At 41.6% G+C, this 18769-nt stretch overlaps 1 protein-coding gene across 1 annotated transcript in view; it reads right to left on the bottom strand.

Annotated features, from left to right (window-relative positions):
• Positions 1 to 18769, bottom strand: part of bmp6 (bone morphogenetic protein 6) — a 41504-nt gene that overhangs the window by 9721 nt on the left and 13014 nt on the right. Inside the window, exons 2-4 of the mRNA XM_062379357.1 lie at positions 7723 to 7915; positions 3390 to 3538; positions 1691 to 1888 (exon numbers count right to left, since the gene is read on the bottom strand). Of these exons, the coding sequence (XP_062235341.1) occupies positions 1691 to 1888; positions 3390 to 3538; positions 7723 to 7915 (540 nt within the window). The remainder of the gene's footprint in view (positions 1 to 1690; positions 1889 to 3389; positions 3539 to 7722; positions 7916 to 18769) is intronic.

Below are 18769 nucleotides of genomic sequence, written 5' to 3'. Positions count from 1 at the left end.
CAGATCAGCAAACTTGTACACAGGAACCAATCTGTTGGTGAAAGACAATTTTCAATGGCCAACTAATAAACTGGTAAATAAAATGCAAACTTTGTTGAACTCAGTTTTACTTTGCTTAACTTACTTGTTAAAATAAGAACTGCTTTGACCCAAGAAACTTTTAAATCATTGCTGAAGATCCACTTCTTCTGACTGGCCTTCAATTTGAGTACTGGGCAATATTTGAATCCATAAAAAATATCAATGTTTTCATCGCTTTTTCTATTTTCTATTTATTCTTTGTTGTATATCTTACACATATTTTAATACTTTGACCAACTGTGTTTTTTTAAACATGCTATATCAATAACGTATACTTCAGATCTTATTTCAGTAATAAATCCATCTCGTAAACTGTAAAAGCGTCTTCTCAGCAGATGAAGTAAAGTTTATTGAGTTAAGTTATATTTAATATTATGACCCTAGAGTCCAGTATCTGTAGGAATTATGTCTATGTTGGATAGTTCTATACCACAACATTTTTATCCAGTGTGAATGTTCCCGACACAGGATGTAGTGTGAAAGGTGAAAAGCTTGACTTTTATTTGTTACAACCACTCTCTCATTAAACCGAAACCTTTTTAAGGCTTTTAATGAAATCACTGAAGTTTGAATGTCCTGTCATGTAGAATAATACAGATATTTAACATAAACAGGTGGTTGCCTGCAGGAGACATTTTCTTGACTGCTCCACACAGGGCTCAGCTCTGATACAAAGGCTTAATATTAACACTGTGCTTCATCTGTCAAGTTAGCCAGGGATTAGACTTCATATTAACAGCAGGCGCACTGAGTAGCAGCTTTATGTACAGCGGGAGTCACACAATGAAGCCTCACAGCAGCGTCGAGGCTTTAAGAGATGGAAAGTCTTGCCAGAGTTACACAGCAGGTGATGGGTGAGTGGATTAAGGTTTGATTTAATTTGAAAAGCGTGCAGAGCTCATAACATCAGGCTTAAACCTGCTCTTTGTATAAGCTGCTAAATAGCGAGAGAATGGGGGAGGAGTATAGTCTTTATGTTAAATTATATAATGTTCACTTTTTTTTAGCACTGTCTACTTCTTTTCCTATCATACATATTATGTTTCATTTTGGATGACCCTGATTCTTAAATTATTTTCTCTATTATACTTAATCTGACACAATCTATTTTATACTGAAGCTTACTGATTAAATTCTAAGCCAACCCTCCAATCCATCGATCAATCTCCTTCATAATACACATATTTTGAATATATTGCAATGAAAAACTATATTTCGTGCTCAAGATGTAGGTTTCAGGTTACACTCCCGCACAAAGTAAATAATGTGAAAATGATTCCCCTGCTGAAGATGGTAAAATCTCTATGGATGGCATGGGACAAGCAACACAGGTAGAATTTTTCTCCTGTAGAACTGCAGGAACCACACATACTTATCCCACACTACAGTGCAGACAGGTTTTGGATGTTACCCCGAGGCTTACATTTGTTGTCCGATGGGGGGTGAGGGATAATAACAATTAATAACACAATAAAAATCGAAATAGGGAGGACTATGCAGAACTGAAGGCAAAATATCCCTGAAATGGGCACTGCCATCCATGTCTGTCCAGGCCCTTTGAGATGAGGTTGATTAAATTCAAGGTTTGTTTAGTTGACGTCAGACTGACCTGTGAGGCTGAGCCCTCTGGATCCGTCCTGTGGTTGCGTGGACCGGTTGCGTTGCTGCTGGCGACGTTTGCCTCCAGTGGAGCGGGCGGTGCGGATGTACACTTCACTGACTTTGAAGAACGCCACCATGAAAGGCTGCTTCTCCAGGGCACCATCGCGTCCTACGAGCCCCGTGTCTTTAGAAGTGATGCTCTGTCCTGTTAGAAAAAGAACAGCAACGTAAAATTAGGTAACAAAAAGTCAATCTTTGAGAAAGACTTGTTAAAGAAGATATATTATGCTTTTAAATTTTTCTTTCCTCTTGTTTTTGGTAAGGTTTTTTTTATGTCCGTAAAAGTCCTGAAAAGTGAAAAACCCCAAGTGTCAGAGTGGGTCAGCTGGCCAATCAGAGTAGAATTGGACTTATCATGGGGGGGCCTTAAAGAGACAGGAGCTTTTCAGACAGAGGCTGAAAAGACGAGTGGCAGCAATGGACATTATGGAGAAGATTTTCCTGAACATTAGAACATTTAATCCTTTTCACGTAATGACTCAAATTAAAATTATGAAGCTAAATATGAGCATAGTATTTCTCATTGAATTAAATTGTGCTCACAGTGCTTTGAAAGAAAACAACAAAAAAAGCTAAACTAAAGGTCATGCTGTCCTAAAGTAACTTTCAATAAATAACATATATGTGGTGGAACCCTAACCCTTGCATGCGAAACCTGCATTAAGCCTGTGACCCTGAGACATAAAGAGCTTTGTGATGCTTTTACCACAGCTCCTCTCAGCTCTTGTTTCTTTCAGGGGGTTTCTCCCTTCAGTCTCCTCTTCAGGGGCTGACATGTTGTTTTAAACCTTCCACTTTTACCTCTCGATGATTTGAGTCATTGTTTTGATGTATGATTAAATGTATCTCCCGTTAGCGTGGATCCATTTCTCTGTAAATTGGCACGCAAAAAACGTTTCTGGGGACCTCTGAATTTAGTCTGCTGCCGCGATCACCAGTTACATCATCAATAAAGATTAGTGAGCACGTTCCAGGAGCAGCCATGACACCACCTCCGCCGTGCTCCACAGATGAGCTTGTATGTTTTGGCTCGTGCGCACATCCTTTCTGCGGTTTATCTTGCGCTCATCCAGAGCTCCCGCGGCTCGTCTCTGTGCTTTCAAATGTAAATTCCAGTCTGGCCCTCTGATGCTTTCTGCTGATGAGTGGTTTGGATCCTGCGGCGCGGCCTCTGTAGTCCTGCTCTCTCGGTCCTCTTCAAACGATGGATTGTGACACCCTCACCCCTGCCCCGTGGAGATTTGTGGTGATGTCACTGTTTTTGGTTTCTCTCCACAGCTCTCTTTATGTCATCAGCTGCTGTTGTTGTCCTTGGCCGACCTGCTCGATGGCTGCTTGCTCAGTTCACCAGTAGTTTCTTTCTTTTTCAGGACATTCCATATAGTATTGACCACACCCAATGTTTATGTCATGGCTCAAATAGTATTTTTCCTAGTTTTTTTCTCACATTGGTGTTCATGCTGTTTCATCCTACACCAGTCTACACAGGTGAAACCCTAGGTTCAAACTTAGAGTGAAAGCCAGTGCAACAAAAGCAATGGAATTTACCTTATTGTCCCAATAGTTTTTGGGGCGACTGTGTATCCACGTAACTCAGAAATAACTTGAAAACAACACATCTGGACATATGAAACCATTTCTCTTACCGCTACTGGTCTCCAGGCTGATCTGGAGGCCCAGGTTGTGCATTGGGCTCATCACCCACAGGTTACTGGTGGCCGTGATGTCAAACTCCAGCCAGCCCTCCTCAGCCGCCCACAGGTTGCGAGATTCCAGCAAGAACAGGTCTGGCTCTCTGGAAGAACAAAAGAAGCAGATATTACATTAAAACATAGTTTAGCTATAAGAACTCTTCTCTCAGTACTCCATAGGATGATATGATATGATGTAATTGTTAAAGTCAAACTGCGCTGAGCTATTAAGCTAAAGATGCTTTTTTGGCTACTTCCTGCAATTATTACAAAATATGATGAATAGAAGAGAAATAAGCATATTTTAACAAACCAAGGATTTTAATGGCTAACTGAAGAAATTTACAAGAATTACTCTGTTAACGTTTATAGTTTAAGTTAAAAGTTAAGGTGATGTTCAAGTTGGTAGGTAATGATTCTGAGATGTCAAGTCATTGAGATTTTTAACACCTAAAGATTTTGGAGGTAAAAAACGATGAAGCTGAATGTAGCATTAAATGTTTGTCATCCCCGAAAGTCCGTGTGTCATTGTAAACAACCCAATTAAAAAAAATATGTTATTGCATTTTCCCAAAGATAAAAGAAAAAAAAGTCAATGTAAAAGAGAGAGGTTGTTTTCAAACTAACCACTATGAGTTGACTAGTTTATCGAGTTATCTAAGGTGACCTTTAAAGCTCAGAACAGCCGGGCCTCTGAGTAAGTAAAAGACCCCCCGTATTTAATGAAGACAGAGCTGAGGACGTGTAAGGAAAAGACAGAGTGTGAGTGATAAGAAGACATGTCCTTCGGCTGTCCCATTACAGTAGTAATAACATAGCATCGCCTCTGTCGGACCCTCCCACACAGCCGACATCAAAGCCTCGCCATCGTCCAGGTGTTCGGAGAATGCCCCTGCAGTGATGCACCGGCAGCCTCTCCTTATTGCTCATTAATGACAGTGCTTCTCATGGCTTCCGCATGAGCCTCTACCCACACACACACAGACACACACACACACACACAAACACACATAAACACACACAAACACACACAAACACAGACACACAAAACCTTGTACTTCTATTTTAGAAGTATGAGGAGTGCTATGATATGTTCCATAACCCCTTAACAATCTTTTGTGTGTATAGCATTATTTCTTCTTTTTTGTATATCATATTTATATTTTTATATTTTTATAATTCAACTTTTTATTGGCAGCTATAAATCACACAGGCAAATGACACAGTGTTCATTAAAAAAAGCCTCTTTCGTTTTTTAACAACTGAAAGACAAGGGGAAGACATAAGAAAGAGAAGAAAAAAAACATATTTCTATTTTTATTCATGCTGTTATTCTTACTAAATGTTCCCCTTGCGCTGCTACTTTCTTGTGCTGCTGTGTCATTTGTGAAAAACACACAAATAACTGTACAAGAACACACACACACACACACACACACACAAATACACATACACAGTTGTGTCTCCATGACTTCAGAGGAAATTACATTGGCTTGACCATTGATTTAGAGACTTAGTCTAACCTTGACTTGCTTTTAGTCCCCATAATCTAACTGTGTAAAAAGATTTCGGTCCGCACAACATGAGTAACACCTGGACCACACACACACACACACACACATCATATCTAAGTGTCCTTGGTCAGGATACTGAACACCAAATAGACAATGACGGTTGTACCATCATTGTGTGTGTGTGTGTGTGTGTGTTTCTGTGTGCGTGTGTGAGTTTTTGTGTGCACGTGCAGGCGTGCCTGTGTGTGAATGGCATGTAATGTGAAGTTCTTTGCATCGTCTATAAGACTAGATAAATACAATAATAAGAGTAGTACATGAACCATTTACACAAACACACACACACACACACACACACACACACACACACACACACACACACACACACAGACACACACAGCCGGGCTGACAGAGTCCGGACAGTAAGAGCCCCGTGCACAGATTGAAAAACTACCTACAGCCTACTGTAAAACCTCTTATTGACTGACTGCTTAAATGAACTGGAATAATGAGGTCAGGGGTCACAGTTGTGTTTTTTGCTACAATAAATCTCCTTTATAAGACTTGTCGGCAGCTGTTGTTAAAATGTGCGGCGGGAGAGCGGAGTTCACAGCGGGCCTGGTTATTGGGAAGGCTTTCATCTTTTTGAAGAGCTTCACAAGCCTATTTGTAAGACTGTTAAACGAATATGTAAGTCAGGCATGTAGGAAGGAAGGATTACAGAAGCTCTACATACCAGGAGATTCAAACTCATTTTTAACTTTATTACAACCATAAATTATAAAATCTTAATGTTAGCGACAGCATTATCACTGGCTAAATATCCCAGGCCCGCCACATTTTTGACATTGTAATCTCTCACATTCCTTGTCAGCTATTCGGCGAAACCTCCCCAGTCTAATTAGAAGTACAAAGGGTGTCGGGCTAATTAGTGCTCTATCATTACGCCTCAGAGTCAAAGCAGGAGTCGGCCCTTTAACGGGAAAGAGAAATGAGAAAGTTACCCCGCTCCCCGCTGGCTGCCTAATTACCTTAGATGCACAGGGTGGAAAAATGGGGAAAAACAACGACAAATATTTGATATTGTCTCAAAACCAAACCTCAGTCAAACCAGTGCTTTCACCGCTGAGGAGGATGTAGATAAGAACATGGCAATTTTTCCCCCCAACCTGACAGAACATCATCCACGCTGTAATTTTCTTCTAGGTAAGGAAAAAACGTGGCCTGTAATAATAGAGAAATTGGAGACATATGGGCCCTTTAATCTCCAAATATCTGTACAAATAAAAGGCTTTACCTCCAGGCTGGGGAGCACAAACCACACATCGAAGGGATAAGGGAGCGCAGCAGAAAAACACAGCTCTTGATACTCCAAATATATCTCGCTAGCATCTAGATCTGAGGTTCTCAAAGGACATAAATTGGATCAGCTTGAACCTGGATCTTCAGAGTGCACAGCTGGTCTTAGAGAGAGCACCTTAAGGTGTTAGGTGGTCTCTCTCTAAACATAAACAGCTTTAAAGGAGAATGCTCTGTGAATAACCATTGATCATCAAATTACACAGGGTTATATATAAGCTGTTAGTCTAAAAATATAAATCAAAAACTTTTTCTCACTGGGCACTCGGCTCCATTAAACACAAATATCATTCAGAATCTTCGCCGGATGTTTATCTACCCCTGCGGATGTAATGTAAATGTTTGGCGTGCATTAGCTGTGCTCATTTAGGGGGCTGGGAGGATTTTTTGAAGCTGTGCTATTTCTGTAAGATGTGGTTATGCTTGATTTTACATTATAAACATAGCATGAGCACAGCATCTGTAACACACAGGGAGAATGACAGAGATAGATGGAAACACACACAGAGAGGCAACTTTTTAAATGTTCACGTCTTCATACATCAGTTCCCCTAATTGTGCCTGATACATGAATTCTTCCCTGAAATGTCCTAGATCAGTCCCCTGATCAGTCCCCGGATGAACATCCACACCAAACCTTAATGGGTTTTTCCCTGGGCCTTCCCCGAAGGTTTGTGCAAGGACGTGCAGTAGCTTTTGCGTGACCTTGCTTACGAAACAAAACAAAAACACACATGGGAGAAAACATCACCTCCTTGGCGGAGGTGATCATAATCCACAACGCCTTGTGTCCTGACAAAACTCATGAACTTGTTTTCATTAACTCCCTGTGTCTTGTTTGTACAAACCTACTGGACCCACCCAAGGGTGGATTAATGCACACGCATGTAGTCGCCTACGGCCAAGCTACGTCAAAGCCTGATGATTTCACTCCAGTTTCCAGTGACGTACAAGTATGAGTATAAATTATTTAGCGTAAATAAAATGATGACAAACTGTGATGCTGAGAATAATGTGTGTGTGTGTGTTTCAAAAAAGATATGTTTATTTATACCAAACACATGCACAGACATGCACAACACACTCATGCATTGGTAGGTAAATTTAACCTCTGCATTTAACCCATCTGGTGCAGGACACACAGAGCAGTGAGCGACCATGTACGGCGCTCGGGGAGCAGATGTTAGGGGAGTAAGGTGCCTTGCTCAGGGGCACTAGACAGGGTAGGGAGACTCTTGGATTTTTGGACAGATCAATCCAGGTTCGTCTTTTGTTGTTTCTCCGTGGAGTCGAACCAGAGACGAACCAGAGACCTTCTCTGCCCATAGTCCAAGTTTCTGCCACTAGACCACCGCCTCTCCCGTTTGTGTGTTTGTGTATTTGTGCTTGTGTGTGTGTGTGTGTGGGGGTGTTACCTGTCAGGGTGCTCCTTGACCACCTGGTAGACTTTGAGTAGGAAGGTGTCGTTGCGGAAGGTGCGGCTCACGCACTCCTTGTAGAGACGGAACTCCGCCGCGGTGACGGCCTCGCCCTCGGGGATCTGCGAGAGGTTGAACTTGAACTCCTTGTGGTGACGCCGCTGTGGGGAGAGCTCGCTGTCGTACTCCACTGCGGGGTGAACACACACAAACACTGAGCGTCACAACATTATCCCCAGAGAGAGAGTGAGAGAGAGAGAGTACTTATTTACTCTCTCTGCTCTAAATGTGATGCTTTTTCAATGGCTCCTCTCACATGCATGGTTCCTTCACCTCAACAAGGATGGAGCTGCATATGTACAAACAGGGCTTCTAGAGTCTAAAAATAGACAGCGGTGATTGATGAGCGGGTATTCTTTTCACACACTGCGCTGAGGTCAACCAAAGAAGCCTTTAAAACGATCACATGATTTATACTTAAGGTCTAATAGGTTCCATGGCTTCCTGTTTCCCTAAATAAACCCCTGTTATCATCAGTCCAAAGCAAAAGCCCATGATTTTTTCAGCGGCAGCGAACTTAAGAGACGCTGCGCGACCACTTCTGACAGCGTGAAATGACAAAAACCAACAGAAGTGTTCCCCTCAATGCTTTTAACTGCAATATGCACCATAATGATAATGTGCTCTAAGGAGAATTGGTTTCTTTCCCGGCTAAAGGTTTGTTCTCCCATGGCAAAGGGCCTGCAGAGTCAGAGTGTCGACGGACACACAGAACGCAGAGGGGGAAATGAATAGTGAGAACCATGTTTAATGCAATTGAATGGTCACATGCAGAAATATCCATCCACCAATTCAGCCAATAGATATTTCAAACCATTCCATTTTTATATCTGCAAAGGAGGTTAGGTTTCCATTATATTTGTTTTTCTATTATTGAGCAAGATTATGCAACAACTACTGAACAGATTACCACGTGACTGGGTGGAAGGATGCCATATGGGTCAGGGAAGAAGTCATGGAATTTTGGTGCAGATCTAGATAAATGAGCAGATCCAGAAAAATTGTTTTACTTTCTCTGCAGCGGTAGCCGGGGTGAACATGCACGTGCAGGAAGGTCACTCTCACTCGCAATGAGTCGACTGTCTGCGTGGAGGGTAAAAACTTAATGGATGATAGTGCAAGCAAGCCTGCAGCTAAACAATGCAGCAAAGGAGAAAACACTTCAAGATCTCTTTTGTAACCCTTTAGTTTCATGTTTGTTGGTCAGCCACATCTTTTTGTATTTTGTTATCTGGTTAAATTTCCTTCCTGATAAATATAATGACCAAATGTCTAACTAGTCTCATACCCCTTATATCAACTAGTAGGATAAGCCTATAGATAAGCAGACTGTTTTTCTGTGAGTGTGTGCCCTAACAAGAACAATATCCAAACGCAAAACAACTGCAAACACTCAAACAAGCATGCCAGACTAGTAGGTGGTCGTAAGTAAACACCAATGATCCGTCTTCTACTAGAGAAAAACACAGAGGAAAAAGATAATTGAGCAATTTTTGCACCTGTTGGACAGAGTGTGAGACGTTGAAGTGAGCAGATTTCTGAGATACTCCAAAAAGTAAAGTAGTCATCTATCAGGACAATATATCTATAATTTTCTTTTTAAACATTTCATATTATTTTGAAGATTTATTCAGATACGTTTACAGCCCAAACCTGAGGAAACCGAAATTGAGTTTTGTGCCTCAGCCAGGCTTGTTAAAAACCTCTGGTAATTTTATGATGTGGGGACCAACCCAAAATGGACCAATGACACATTTTATTCCCTGAGTCATAGCCGAAAAGAAAATTGTGTTGATGTGGGAACACTAGAACCAATCAGACTCTCCAAAAAGTGCCGGCCCCACCTTGTACCCACCCTTAAGAAGGTCAGAGCTGCCCTTATCCCCCGGACCTTCCCAAACTGTATACACACTGAACCTATATGTAACAAAGACTGCTGTGCGGAGGAGGCAGGGAGAGACAAGACATTAGTCGCATTACTGAGAGAATTCAAAATGTGTGTGTGCGTGCGTGTGCGTGCGTGTGTGTGCGTATGTGTGCTGTGACTTGGTCAAAACAACTGGTGATGATTACAGGTTCTCAGTTCTCAGCCAGTTCTTCCTCTTTGTTCTTCAAACACTTTCCACTGAAGCAGAGGAAACCACCTATAGCGGAGGACATGTTATTCACATCAGCCTAACTGGGACTTCTATCAGACGCGACAGTGACCATTTCATCATCTCGCTCCACGAGCCGCCCACACACACACACACACACACACACACACACACACACACACACACACACACACACACACACACACACACACACGCAGATGTCGCAGTGACTGGTCTGGTCTTGTGTTGAAGGGTAGATCGATCAGCTAAGCTTCTGTGAGTCGGTGTGTGTCTGTGAGTGTGTGTGTGTGTGGAGGCAGAGGTCATGGAACTCTAAATGACTTTACAACGCTCCCTTCAACACCCCCGAGCTCAAAGACCAACAGCTTTAAATTACATATTCCCTATATGGGAATCTACTGACTTTTTGGCACAAAAGATTCAGGAGGAGTTCCACATGTTTCAAATATTTATTACGTTTACTGTGTTGTGCGTTCATTCTAGAAAATCTCAGAGACCTTCACATAAAAGCTGAAATGCTGACTTTTGGATTTACCTTTGCTTAGAACTATGAGGCTGATGGCATTAGTACAATGGATCATTAAGGTCATTGTGATGAAAAAAATGTTGAGGTTTGATAATCGAAGTAATATAAAAAGTCAAGTTGAAAATATTTCATAATGCCTCAACAATAAAGTCATAAATGAGATTATATATAATAATGTCATCATAGACTTCTTAAATAAATGAGAACAAAGTGTTATTGAGAGGAAAGTAGTAACATTACAAGTCCTAATTTAATGAGATGGAATTCTCAAATGTTTTTCTCAGAGTCTCTTTTCTCTCTCAGTTGCCTTAATAGTTTGTCACACGTCTGTACTCTCTGTATAATGTTGTATAAATGCAGCCAGTGCATTCCTCTTCGTCACAGACGTTTTTATTTGTGTAGCCACCACACAAAGTTAAAACTGTGTCTGTTTCAAACACAAAAACACACACTCACATACACACAATCTGGGAGTTGTCCAGTGTCACCACAGTCTTCCTGTTCCAGTTCCAGTGAGGTAACAAGGCTGTAAACAGCCTGGTCCCAGAATTCAACTGGCATCGTCTAATACTTTGCATTTCTTTGAAAGAAATGGTACAAATCCTCATAGAGTCATACTAGTGGACTGAGAGAGAATCTGGCTGAGGAGAGAAATGTTTTCACTCAGGTGAAAAATGTATTCACTCAGGTTTTTAAGGAAATCCACAGAATATTTCTTTCAACACAAGAGCTTGTTTTACAACTCACGAGCCGGTTCAAGTAAAAATCAACCAGTTTTTATCATCTCTGACAAGCGAGTCGCTTCGAACAACCAGATGATGACAAACAATTACTGTAGTACTGTGAAATCTGAAGAAAGCCACAGTCTGACAGTCTGAGGCCTGAGAGCCCCACTAACAAGGATTCCAGCTATGTCTCTGCGTCATCGGCTTGAACTTCAATTGGAAGGTTTAGTATCTTTAATCAAAGGGAAGTCTTTACACAGGGAGCATAAACACTATGCTAATCCACCATGATGTGAGCTTTGAGATAGGAACAACCACAAGGGAAAGGGCTTTTACTGTGTGTTCAGGCGGTTTGTTCAAGTCTTTGAGTGTCCACACGGAGCCCTGACCTGAACCCAAACCCGAATATGGGTTAAGATGACCAGAGGAGATGAAAAAAAACTGTCACAGAGGAAGACAGAGGGACCGAAGAGAAGAAACAGGAGGTAAAAAGGGAAAGACACATCACGATGAGAGGAAGAGAGATGGAGACAGAAACAGACAGAGTGATATCTATGCTGTCATAGGAGTTATTCTGTCATTTCCACCTGAACAGCTGATGCTGTTCTGTCCCTGCAGCCACCAAACAAGCTGCCCAGTATTTCATGTGTGCATATGTTGACAGGAAAAGGAACCGGCAACCTCAGAAATCAAAAAAACCATGATGACGTACAGAAAACCCTAACACAAAAAGAATGAATAGGAGAGGCTGTAAATACCCTGTGCAAGCATTGTATATAGGCTAATATATATTTATTCACTATATAAGCTATCATTGCCACATCATTGTTCCATAATTATACTAAAGTGACAGTTGTTGGCAGCACCAGGACAAATGGCCTTTCAAACATCCATAAAGTTTTTACCGTCCTCTGCAGGCTGGCAGGATTCTGTTCGCATGCCTGGACATCTACCCTCCGGATAATTAACCAGATCAGCATCTGTCCTACATCTTTTTGCCTCATTTAGCTCTTACCAATGAGTAAAAGCTTAATTACTAAGCCCCAAGTGTTCCTGCACGACACACCAGAGTCACACAGTGCAATTCCATGCTTTCCAGGATCATTGTGACCCAATGACAGCGATGCTTTTCTTACTATTACACGTTTGTGTACCAGCATATCTTAGTAAATACTATACTTGCTGAACAATATACAAATGAAAAGGCAATGATATAAAGAAAACTAAATCAGTACCCCGTTTTCAATCAACTACATTATTTGAAGAAAAAAAAAACGATTTAAATCTACGACAAACCATTCTGCAGACATGAAGCTTAAGCTTTTCATTGACTGAGAGGCATTCCCCTTTAAGAGGCAAAGCAAGGACAAAGGTGCTGAAAGAAAGATAAGTGAGTGAAAGTCAGAGCCAGAAGGCTGCATGTGCTGAGGCTGGACGAGTGCACAAGCAGGCAAGAAGAAGAAAGATGAAGAAGAGGAGTCTGACAGAGATTGATGATCGCAATCTCTGGATTACCAATAAAATAAGAGAAATTGATAAATAAAATGTGGGGACGCGACGGCCGACTTTGGAGGTATGATGGAAAAGTAAGAATAAGAACTGAGCAGAGAGCGGGATGAAAGCTATAAGTAGAAGAAGGAAGGAAGGAAGGAAGACAGACAAACTCAAATCTTGGACGTGAAGCAAAAAAAGCAGGAGAGGCCTGGCGGTGGTTGACTGGCTGGCTTGTATGTGGTCTGTGGTTAGTGGTCAGTGCTTTCGCTCACACTCCTGATGACGTCCAACCAATCCCTCCGAGAGACAGCTGGCGAACGGCCGTCTCGCATCAAGTCCCTCCCTCTTTCTGACACACGCACCGCAACCGCAGAGCAAAACAACCAACAACCGCCTCGCCAAAATACTTTTTCACCCTTCATCAACATTAAGTTGTTAAAATTAACTTAAGGGATCGTTATGGATGGTTTTCTCAAAAATGATGATGTCGTCATATACTGTCCATTTTAAAGGAGGGGTTATTGAGTTTTTTTAGAAATGAACTTCTCCATTGTGGCGTTGTTGTCATGTGACACATTCCACAAAATTCTAGAACTCGAATCCAAATAGAAATTGCATGTTCAATTCATTAATTCTATTATTTCTATTTAATTTTTTTTCTTTCATTAAATCATATTGATAAAATGATTGATAAATCATTTTTTCGGTGTTACGGACAGCAGGTCCTTATTTTTCATATGCTTTTTTTGAAATTCATCATCTAACAAAAATGGTCACGCACAGAGTCTTGCACACTGCGTCAGATTTATTTTTATTAGGTATTCATTCTGAAAATTTACAGTCGAGAAGTGAGGATGATTTTGTGATCCATCAGGAACGAGAAGAATTTAATCTTCTGATCAAAGCGCTGGGAAATTATCCTGATCACTTGAAATTGTATTTCCGGATGTCAGTGGTCCACTTGGACACGCTACCAGCATAGACAGCACATATGAAAGAGAAGTAAAACTCCAACCAACAAACAAACAAACAAACGAAAATAAAGAAATAAAACTAAACTGAAGAAAACATCATTATTGGACGACCCCCTGCAAAACCCAAGTTTAAAGTCATCGCCAACATTTCCTTTTGACAGTATGAGCTCATGGAAACTACAGTAAGGTTAATATCAGGGAGAGACCATGGGTGTGCTGAATACAAAAAAAATCCCTAATGTTAAATGCAGGTTTGTGACAGAAGGTGAACCCTGATCTGCCGCTGCACGAAAAGTCAGACATGCTTACACAGCCGACCCGCCCGCCACCGCGATCTCCACGGCCCCTATTTTTCCAGAAGCCACATCCTCATCAATCTTTTTACCTCCCTGCTCTATCTCATAATGCACACAAGCCCAGGGTTTACTCTGCCTCTTCCTCTTCATCCGAACAGGAAAGAGTGGATGTTGACATTTGGTTTTGCGAGATGGGTTGAACGCCCGCGCTCGGGTTTACTGTCATCGTAGCGGGCATTTCATTTTTTCCCCTCAGTGTCTCCTGGAAGAAATGGGATGATTGCCGCACTATACTGGAGAGAAGGAACCAGTGACCCTGTTGAACCACCATGACAGCAAGACGCCAGTGGAGCTGAAAAAACAAGAGCTTTCTCTGCTGTGCAGCAAACATTCCTGTACCTTCTCTATAACCACTCTGCGTGGGGGTTTTATGCATAAAGCATGCCAAAAACTGAATTCCAAAGACCCTCGTAAAAAAAGAAAATCTCTGCTTTCTAATTAAATCTGTAATTTAGACCTTATGAAACGGAGACAAATTAAAGTGAATGAGGGAAATGAAAGGCAATAAAAGAAAGGAGACATTTTCACAAAAACCTCTCAATTTAACTTTTGCGCACCAAGAAGCTGTCAACAGTGTTAAAGACTTTGCAGATGGCGATAATAAAAAAAAACAAGCTCTGGATGTGAAAGGCATGAGAGGAATCCGTGTTTATGTAATTACGGTCTGTAATCGGTCTGGTTTCTCTCTCGTGATGGTTTTCTGAGGATAGGTCAGAAGCGTCCATGTCTTTTATTTATTGTTAATTCATCTGAAGTCCCATTTCATTAAGGGTTTGGCCTTTCCAGAAAGTTTTGTAGTCGGTCCCGATTCGTCATCGACTGTCACTATTTTATCAGGAGAGAAAAACATCTGGAAATGTTCATTCTGTAATCAACGGTCTTTAGTAAAAAGACTCAAGAGAGAGTCTATGTTTCAAACCTTTTAACCTTTCGCATTGATGTAGTGAAGAAAGATGGGCACAGCTGTTGATCTTGGCAAAGCAGATGGATACTGGCAGGTTATAGTACTAAAACACACACACACACACACACATACATACACACACACACACACACACGCACACACACACACAAGGTGTTGCCACTAGGCTCAGCTGCTACCAGGAGCTTTTTCTGCCTTCTGCTTAGTGTTTTTTGGCTCTTTGTAATCCGGCAACTGGAAGGGTAGCTACTGGGGTCCAGGTACAGATGAAGGTGCTTGTGTAGTCTACTGGGAGTCATTATTAGCAGTGTGTATGCTTGTGTGTGTGTGTGTGTGTGTGTGTGTGTGTGTGTGTGTGTGTGTGTGTGTGTGTGTGTGTGTGTATGTTTGAGTCATCCTGTGCTCTGATCTTCTCCCCTGACCCAGCATCAAAGCCGACACACTGAGCACCACAGGACCAGCCAAGGGCCACTGGCAGGAGTGACAGTTTATGTTCGAAGCATTTCAGCAGCACACACACACACACACACACACACACACACACAGACACACACACACAAACACACACACACACCGAAATATCCACAGGCACAGATGTAAAAGTGAAAGCAAAGAATTAAACTTCACACGTACACAAGAGAAGATGTGCACAGTAGGGCCCACACGCACGTGGTGATGCTTCCTGATGCAAACACAGTCCCAGAGGTCAGTGGAGCGTCAGTCCAGAGCGACACCGGTCAATTTGCTCACCATCAGGTCCCGTTAGCAAACAGAGAACAGAAGCCGACAGCTCTACTGTGTGCGTTCAGCAGAAATCAGTAGAGTTATTTTCTACTGTCACATGTCCCTGACACACAGCTGGGAAAACACGAGTTACCAAAGACACTCATAATTCACGTTAAAGTAACAAGTTTTAGATAAGAACGAAATGTCTGTGATTTAATGTGCAGACTCTTCTGGGGGTATCTCTACAGGGAAAATTCCTCTGGTGCACAGGAAGTGTGTCAAATGTTTCCAGCAGGTTTAGTATGATAAATACAAGAAGACCCTGGTACTTAGCATGAAAAGTAAGAAAGAGCGCCACATAGTGACAATAAACATCATCATCAGCATCATCAGATCACAGCAATGCAACTTTAGCAGTGGTGGAGGAAGCCCTCAAACATTCTACTTGAGTAGGAGTACAAATAAATGGATATATGTACTCAAGTAACAGTTAAATTACCACATTCACTTTAATACTAGAGTAAAAGTAAGTAAGTACTTGCTTTTAAATATACTTAAAGTAAAATTTACCACTTCCTCTCTCATTATTGACCACTTTTAAGTGAAAAGTACCAGAGTACTTAAGTAAAGATACATGAATTAATTTACTTATGTACAATAATGAAGTAATTATACTGTTACATTCCACTATAGGACTTCATTTTTGATAAGTTGAAGTTGTAGAAATTCAAGATCCAAGCATCAAAGCACTTTGTATTTCAGATGTAGCAACTCGATCTCAGGAGCTCTTAATTTGCAGATAGGTAACACATTCACTAGCACAGATAGACCAAACATTGGTGTCAGAATACACGGACTGCTCCACCAGCGTTTGAGAACAAATACCACACGAAAGCGGGGCTCAGTCCACAGCCTCCGTGGGAATCGGAGGAGAAATCTGATCTGGAACCTGGATTAGAGCTGATGTTCAGCCCAAATGATCTGATAGTGGCCGCAGAGTCGTCTGGGACATGTTTGATATTTCAGATTAAAAACGCTGTGATTCCATCAGTACTTTCCAAGCGGAACTGGGGAGGAGAAGATGGAGCCAAGTGCAAAGGACAGACGAGTTGGAGGAAAGGATTGCTGCTGTGTGTTGACGATTAAAATCTCACCTTGAGTTCTTGTGAAGAATACACAGGCCATGTTGATCCTGTCTAGTGAACATTTCTCTTTCTCTTTGGTGTCGTACCAAGCAGTATCACGTATTGCATCAGACTCCATCGTGTTTGTTTTGTTTGCAACTTCATCCTCACGAGATCACGTCCGAGAGGTGGTGTGTCGATAATCTCAACAAATCCTGTTGTGTGTGATGTGCCATTATTTTCAAATATTTATAGTGTGTGCGTGTTTGAAATGAGTTAGAACATCTGCAAAGTTTCTCCTCTTGTGCGTGATGCAACCTGATTTCAAACTCGGTCAGGATTTTAAAACTCCTGTAGTCTGAGCCCAGCTTAACAAGGGACTTCCAAAGAGTGTAGAACTCAGGCTGTATTTTCTCCTTCAGCACACAGACACACATGAATCAATGGCCTGGATATCCAGCCTGCTCTTCTTCCACTACCTCCCACAGGTTACGATACATAATGATCTCACTGGACAGGCATCCCCACAACCAAAGGCCCCATTACACCATATAATCACCTTTTTCATCCTCAATATAATGCCTGAAAATCCATTTGGCCTCTTCTAAATACCCATCCAGAACCATGACCGATAATGTCAGACGCACTGTCCCAGGCACACACAAGCACACACAAACTCAGGCGCGTCCAAAGAGGTGGTGCATTGGAGTTTGGTTTCCACCACCCTGAGCTCCATCACCACTGAGCTGCATTCCACGCCAGATGATAAAATGAGGTCTGGATACACATCTATCTTTTGTCATTTTCAGATGTTTAGCCAGTGTGCAATGTGTGTGGGTTTCTGAGTGTGTGTGTGTCTAACCTTGAGGGCGGATAATTTGCTGTAATTGCACCCCTACTGGAGCTTTGCTAACAGATAGATACCCATGGAATGGCTGTTGTACTGTGCGGTATCAGTACTTGCCATCGATGGACTGACAGCTGAGTGGTAGCAGTCGTCAGCTTGTCCTCCAGGTAGCTGGATATGTCATACCTGTGTGTCAAGAGGTGATTTTATTCTAGCTACTGTTTCCAAGGATTAAGATGTGGACCCACTAACTCAGCTCAGACATTTAAACACCAAGTATGTTAATGTCCGTGTTTTGCCTCTTTTCTCTTCCATACAGGAATGTACGGTACCATAATGTAACACAAGGTTGGTAACATATTGTGTATTTTATTAACACATCATAAAGAGATGTTGTGTGAGTTTGAAGTGAGGTAGTGTAAGATATGGTAGCATGACGTTATAAGGACAGGTAAGGTTGCATAAGGTAATGTAGCCTAAATTCTAGATCACCTACTGGTGGCTGCCTGCAGTATAGGTCATAAACCTCACCTATTCTATGTTAGTGGATGGGAAAGTAGCACTGGTAGTAGTACAAGAAAGGTTGAGGTTCAGGATTTGAGTTAAGGAACAGGTGCCCAGTTTAAATTAATGATTTTGGAATCATTAATTGAGAGATAAGATATACTGGTTTTATATGTTTAAAACATTTTTTAATTCCAAGTCCTGGAGACTCTTGCATTCTAATCCTTGGTAGCAAATACAACAATTGTATGATTTTGTGCTCTCATGTTAAAGCTGCAACCACTTGGGTCAGTTGTAAGAGTGAGGGAGAAGAGCCATGTTTCAAACCAATAAATGTACAACACATGTACAACACATGTCTGCCTGACAACTTACAGATCTAAATTACATGAAGTTCTGGGTGTGATTTCACCCATGGCCCCTTTAAAAACAACTGTTTGTTTCATTGGACACCATTCGAGCCAACGAGCTGTCCACAGAAGACGTTGACACGTCTTTTTCAAATTTATAAGGACATGCCATGAAATCAGGATGGAAATGAGCTGGAAAATAGGCAACACAGCCATTCCCCTTTTTCCATTTTATGTGATGTTCATAAAAATGGGATTATGGAGTAGCAGTAGCAGCTGTCACAACAGCCTCTGGTCAGGCGAATAGTGGCGTACATTA

This window comes from Platichthys flesus, chromosome 21 (assembly GCF_949316205.1).
Source record: "Platichthys flesus chromosome 21, fPlaFle2.1, whole genome shotgun sequence".
NCBI classification, from domain to species: Eukaryota; Metazoa; Chordata; class Actinopteri; order Pleuronectiformes; family Pleuronectidae; genus Platichthys; species Platichthys flesus.
The sequence above is the reverse complement of the archived record's forward strand: the minus strand, read 5'-3'. Positions and strand labels throughout refer to the sequence as shown.